We start from the raw sequence: 7,427 nt of genomic DNA, 5'->3' as shown, positions 1-7,427 counted from the left end.
ATAATTCTTCTAAGTCCAGATTGCGGTTATCTTATCGACTATGCACGTTAACTATTAGAATACTTCGTAATGAGTTATCAAAATATTTATGGTGCACACTTTGTGTCCCATAATGTTCATGGGTTATTACATCTTTGTGATGATTATGAACTCTATGTCCCACTTCATAACTGTTCAACCGTTATGTTTGAAAATTATATGAAATAACTTAAGTCAGGAAGTAAGGAAACATGATAAGCCTTTACAACAAGTAATAAATAGGTACAATGAAAAATGCTCTATTAGTATGATAAATAATAATTCAAATACAGTTAATGAACAATTTATTTAATTTTGAAACCTGTTTTGCAACATATGCATAGTAATGGCCCATTACTTGAGAATGTAACGGGTCTTCAATATTTAACTTTATTGTATAAAAATATGAAAATACAAATTAAAAAAGAAAAAGATTCTTTTATTCTCACTAAAAATAATGAAGTTGTTAAATGTTTAAACTTTTGTCTAAGTGGTGAAGACATTTTACTATTAGGTTGTAAATTTAAAGATATAAGACCTTCATATGAAGACCCTATAGACTCAAGTATACTGTTTATATACGAAGTCAAAAATCTTTCCAAAACTATTCAGTGTTGGAAAATACTTGATTTGAAAAAAAAATGATCGTATTTAATCATCATGATAAATATATTGCGATGTCTATTATTCATTCTGAATTGTAAATATGTATTTTAAATTTTGTTCTGTAAATATTATGTATTTAAGTATAATTAAAAAAAAAATAGTCTAAATTATTAGGTAGTAGAGTATATATTATGATAGGTACTTAAGCATTTGTAAATAATAAACAAGATACAAATTAAAATCATATGTAATAGCTACAATATACTGAATAAAATAAATGTTATATTTAATAAATGTTCTAGTATACATGGACCACCAAAATGGTTAGATTATTGTTATTTTTAATAATGATAATAGTGTTGAAGCAGTACCAAATATATGGTTGAAAAATAATAATTGTGCATGGCCTAAATCCAAAAAAATTAAAAAATATATTGAAAGACGTATAAAACCTAATAATAAAGACTTTACTTTTTTCAATGCTAGAAAATTGGGAAACAAAGTATACAGCGAGTAGTATTCTATATTATTAAATAATAATGTTATTTGAATTTATAATGTATTAAAATTGTTAAATAAATATTTCAGGTTCTTTGGTTGAAGCTAGATCTAAGCTACCTAAAGCAATGCAAAAATTTGAAAAACACGCGATCAGTGACTCAGATTCATGTTGAATGATGATGATGCCTCCAATATTGATCATGTTGAAAAAAATACAGATGACTTCCAACATTTAGGTAAATTAAATATTATTATATAAAAGAACTTCAGCAAAATGTATGCAATTTCACCACTTAATAATTAATATAGTACCTACTTAAACGTGTAGTGTATAAGTATATAACATATACTTAATACTTTATAATGTCCTAATACCATATAGATTTTTTTTCAATTAGGTATATTTTGCTATTGGGTTACCAGTATTTTGCCCGAATCAAAATTCCCGAATGAACTTTTTCCCGAATATAAATTATAATACATATAAAAATAAAAATAAATTAATAAAATTAATAATAATATAATAAATCATGTAATGTACCTAATGTTAAATATTTCAAAATCGATAAATAATAATACGTATAAAAAATAAAAATTAATTGGTAAAATTAATAATAATTTAAAAAATCATGTAGTGTAATAAAATATTTTGAAATAATAAAATTATAATACGTATGAAATATAAAAATTAATTCATTTAAGTAATACTGTAGTGATACATATAAATTAACCAATAATAAAAAAAAAAACAAAATACAAAATAATTTCATAAAACAATATTATGCGCGATTGCCTTCAGAAAATCTAATTCTTGGTATGTATTAAAGTCAGCAGTAATGGCCATAATTCGCATCTGAAAGTCTCGCCATTTTCTTTTTGGCTGAGCTCTCACTTTTCGCCCTAGACTCAGCTCTGAGATCATTATCTCTACATCACCTTGTTCTTTTTGGAACTCACCGAGAGCAGAGTAAAGGTCAGGATGATGTTTTCCAATGACGAGCTGGAAGCGATTATGCCACCCCTCGCTTACGTTGTTGGTCTTATGCGAACCAGTCAGAGCTGCTTGGTACTGATTCCAAATTTCTGGTGGATAACGTGGATGAATCCTTCGTCTTCTTCCTCGAGCTATTACTCTAAGAACATAATTTTTTTCGAAATATTCAAGAATTGGTGATAGAGCTACAGGTGCATCATTTTTCAAAAGAGAAAAAATGCGAGAAACTTCAGTCAATGGCACAAATGCCAGTGCTAGCATCATATGTGTAAAATATTTCAACGAACGATCGACGGGGTCATTATATGCGGCTTGAAGACCAGCAAACTGAATTTGACGATACATTGATTGGCCGAAATGAAAAAAGCAACAACTGATAGGCGAATTTGGAAAAACTTCTTCGCAGGCATTGATTATTGATTTTTCAAAATCTGTCATGATATTAACCGGTTCACAAAAAATTCTATGTTCGTTAAACGATGCACTAAGCACAGTGGCATACTGCACAGTTTCTTTCGACGAAAACAGCGCATAGACAAATGGTACAGCAACTGTGTCATGAACATCGACATGCTGTTTACATGTTCCCAAAATCGTAAAAACTTGCGTGCAAATATTGGGACACAACTAAGTATTAGGTAAAGGATTAGTAATAGAATTGTTTTTATTATTATTAACTAAGGTAAGTGACTTGTCACTTTTTTAAAACTTTTTTGTATTAGCGACGAGTCTCCGAATTAAGTGATCAATGTGTGGATGCGGGATGCAACTTTTCGCATAACTATCTATAGATTACAATGAACACTGTCATATAATTCGATGATTCGTCGCTGATATCGGCAAAATATTTTTGTATTGGTATAATACGCCCATAGTATATATCTAAGCTTTATAGTAATAATGGTACTTTTTTTCCGTTTTATTATCGTTGTATAGATAGCTGGGCGATAACAAATCAGTACCATTTTTCTTATATTAGCTTAATTTAACGAGTTAAAAAAACTTTAACTTCTTAGAAAATTTGAGATAAAAATTAAAAACCATCTAACCTTAAAAGTCCCGCCTAAAAACCAGCAGTCACTCTTGGCCAATAGCTCTAAATTTCTTCGAGTTGAAAACACAACAACTCTACCTTCACTGATAGAATTATCATCGAGCGAATCATAAATCAAAAATTTTTCACCCGTAAGTGTTTTTTGATATTGATCGGGAAGAGTACCGAAGTCCAAAAGCGTTTTCGGATTAGGCGGTAAATTTTTCCTTTTATGTAAAATAGATAAAATTAGAATAAATTCATAAAAAAGTGGAAAAAATTAATACCTCCGGACTTGACGCATTGATTTTTTTAAATTATCTCGGTTAGGTAATTGACTGAGAATGCCATCAGATAGTCCAACCATCTCTGTACGTAGAATTTGAGCGGGTGGTAGTTGTGGTTGTTCTTCAGCCTTCCGCTTCAAAGAATACTTAAAAATTTGCGATTGACACTGTTCTTGATTGGGAATATGATCATGTTCGTCCAACGCTGGTTCTCGGACGAAATGATGCTTATTTTTGGAAATATTGAAGGTAGTGATAATTCTGGCTTTGCACTCTTTCCTTCGTACTTTTTGACATTCCCAGTATGTTTTACCATTGATTGGTAATTTAGACCGCACGTAAATAAAACCATAATAAACTAATTTTGTTTCAACCAAAATTTTAATTTCAGCCATGATGGTGAAGTAAAATAAAATTAAAAAAAGCTTATACAATACAACGCACTGAAAATGAAAATGAAAGTATAACGACAACTAATAGTACGCGAATAACGAGACTTTTCGATTTCAACAATTACAACGATTTACGTGTATAAAAGCGATAATATCATAACAATAGTCTCACTAGCGCACGATGATAAAGGTGTAAAGTACAAATCAATTAAATGTTCGTGTGGCAAAGATTGTTATGGTATATATATATTATACATTATATTATATATTATATAGGTAAAATATCCGTACTTTTTCATAAATACTATCTTTATCTTATATAGGTATAAAATATAATACATAGAAAATACGGCAGTAATAACAAAATTTTTAAATTTTTAAATTTTTTATTTCGGAAACAATAACCGTCGGGAAAAATGTGTTCGGGAAAACAGGTTTCGGGTTTTCGGACTTTCGGGCAAAATACTATTCGGGAAAAAATTCATTCGGGAATTTAGATTCGGGAAAAACGGGGGGTACCTTGCTATTGTTACTTACATTATTAAACTTATGATGTGGAACTATTTATTTATTTTAGATGATAATGATAACACTAAATTATATACACCATTGAAAACATTGAAAGAATCAGACTGGTTTTTAAATTCTCCTATATGTCAAGAAGTTGGGTCAAATAAATATATTTCCTCGAATAATAATTTAAATGCATGTAATAGTGTGATTAAAAGAAAATTAATTTTTAATAAAAACACAGAAAAATCAGGCATGTATGTTGTTTACTGTTTAATGGATATTTAAATTTTGTGTAATTATATTTTATTTGAAAGGTATTGGTGTTGAAAACAAATCAATTACAGCGCAGTCAACTATTGAAAATATAGCGACATCTCTAAAAGGTATGTGTGTAATAATTATTGAATATTTTATTATTTATATATCGCTATAAATTCTTCTCTCTAATATCATGCTCTATGTTTTTGGTATTAACTAATTCAGCATTAAATTAATATAGAATAGTGACATTAGTTCAAAAAATATAAATTTACCTTTAAAGGTATACATTTTTAGGATTACTTAACCTTTCAAATAACTATAACTTATTTTTGTTTTTTTTTTCTTTAGTAAAACTAATGCTTAATATTTAAAAGTGACTACGAATATTGACTTGATACATTTTTAAGGTAACTGCTTTTCTTAAATAATTATTTCCATATAATGCTGTCCATAAAAAATTCTCAATCAATAACTGAAATAATCTTAAAATATATTTTCCATATTATTATTATTGGTGTTACAAGTAATTAATGCTCTAAAACTTAATTTTTAGATTTTCAAAGAGTTTTCTTAACATCTCACGCTTTTATTAAACATGAATTACAATGTTTAACATTCTTGTGTCATACTATAAATGATAACATTGAAAAACTCATGAAAGAAAAAATGACTGTTATTCATGCGGAAGATGATCGTATAAATATAGATGTATTGTCTCCAATAAAATATGAAGATGAATTGCAAGCATTTGAAGACATATTAAAAGATTTTGATCTTAGAACATCTTTAGTAATACTATATAATATATATATTATTATTTTAAGGTGGGTAAAATTGCATTACTAGTTGGAAATAAAGATCTTGGTAATAGTATCAGAAGAATTATGGTACGCATGTTCGATGATTTATTCCTATCAAATTATTCTCTGTATGGCTTCAAATAGAAAAAAGCTTTTACAAGTTTATCAAGTTATCGTTTGATTATAGGTAAGAAATGTATTAATTTATATTATATTCTACTTAGTTCACACAAATAATACAACATTTTAACATTTTATTAAAATTATTGACTTCAAATACCTATTACAATAAATTAAAATTGTTCTCTTCATGTTTTTTATGTTTTATGTAGTTATTTAGAATAACTGATTTAATTAAACTTGTTTTAAAATAATTATTACATATTTATTATGTAACTAACTTTCATAGATTCCCTTTTACCAATTTTTAATGTATTTATAAATTGTTAATCTTTGATGAAATATAATAATTAATAATAATAATGATTTATTTCAGACGCATTGAGAAAACACCTCAAATACAAGCACAACACAGAAAAGGAAATTGATATTCTTTTAGGAACATGGCTTTCTTACGCCCCCTTCAGAATAAAAACTAAAACACATATTATATAATATAATGTTACTTAATATTTTTGAATGAAAAAATTATAAAAATAAAAATTTACAACCAAATGTTATTAGTTCAATCATAATACGCTGTTACCTATATATTATTTAATCCTAAGCTTTTCAATACTTTTTTTGAAATGTAAAATTGATATGATGGGTTGTCAATATAAATTTAAATAAGTGAATTAACATCTTAGGCAAATTGCAGTGTTCAGTACCTACATTTATAGTAATATATCTTATTCTATAAAAAAGTGATAAGTGGTGCATTTAAGGGGGGGGCAATTGCCCCCGGTGGCAGTTTTTGTATATATATATATTAAAAATAAATAACAATAAAATGAATAATGTCCATACACTATAGTACTATACACATTGTATATTTTTAATTTAAAATTTATAATTTTAGGTACCTACTAAACACTGAATGGTATTTTTCAGCTCTAAAAGGAGTAAAATCATATTATTTACACTAAAATATAAAAAAAGAAAGATTAAATGTATTGGAAATCCTAAGTATTATAAAGTCGGTAAGTGGGTACCGCTCTGCTGTACATTAAGGGGTGAGGTGGACCTCGGACTAGGGTAGATTAAATTTTAATGCAATGATAGGTATCATTGTATACGACATACGACTCTGAAGGAAATTATTTGTCAGTCTAGAATATATTATAATTAAATATTGTCATATATTCTATTTTGAAACAAATATTCCGATTTCATAAAAACTTAAAACTCAAACGCTCAAAACATTTTTCCTATAATGACGCTTAAAATTTTCTCTAGCTTTTTGAAGCAAAACTTATGGAAAACTTAGTGTTGAATTTTTTAACGTAAGATATAAATACAAACAATTTTATGAATTTTGAACTACAAAATAATTTGCAAATATTCATGATTTTGACGATTTTTTATCAAAATTTGAACTTCAAATGCTAATAAAAAAAAAATTGTGCCTATGTATTCTTATAATTTTTTAATCACTATAAGAATAACATATGAGGAACTTTGTATAAAATTTACAAGTATTTTGATAGGGCCAAAAATATTTTATCGACACTTCAAAAAAAAATTTTTCAGAAAAATTGAAAATTTCAGTTGTCTATAAATAGCTCAAAAAAAAACTCTAAATATTTTGAAAATTAAATCATGTAAAGAAAATACCAATCTTAATAACTGGTAAAATTTTCAAGTATCTACGACTTATACTTTTTAAATAATAACAAATATTTAAAATCGTTTGGGGATAAACCGTTATTTAACGCGGTTTTGTAAAAATTTAAAATTCAAACACTCATAAAAGTCTGAATCCGGTAGAGTTTTTTTTACAGATATTTGAAGAAAAACGTATGGAGAACATTGTACCAAATTTTCAAAACTTAGTTATAAAAGAAAAAAATTTTATGATTT

General features: G+C 26.9%; 1 protein-coding gene across 1 annotated transcript; it reads right to left on the bottom strand.

The window, feature by feature from the left end:
- Positions 1-1,891: 1,891 nt before the first annotated feature.
- Positions 1,892-2,557, bottom strand: LOC126554259 (uncharacterized). The gene has a single exon (XM_050209346.1). It carries the CDS (start codon positions 2,555-2,557, stop codon positions 1,892-1,894), a length of 666 nt encoding a protein of 221 aa, XP_050065303.1.
- Between the last annotated feature and the right edge of the window lie 4,870 nt (positions 2,558-7,427).

Source organism: Aphis gossypii, unplaced genomic scaffold (assembly GCF_020184175.1).
Source record: "Aphis gossypii isolate Hap1 unplaced genomic scaffold, ASM2018417v2 Contig00458, whole genome shotgun sequence".
Taxonomy (NCBI): domain Eukaryota; kingdom Metazoa; phylum Arthropoda; class Insecta; order Hemiptera; family Aphididae; genus Aphis; species Aphis gossypii.
The sequence above is the reverse complement of the archived record's forward strand: the minus strand, read 5'-3'. Positions and strand labels throughout refer to the sequence as shown.

Bases quoted from the DNA above. Each gene is read 5' to 3' on its own strand.
- LOC126554259 (XM_050209346.1), bottom strand. From the start codon at position 2,557: ATGACAGATTTTGAAAAATCAATAATCAATGCCTGCGAAGAAGTTTTT.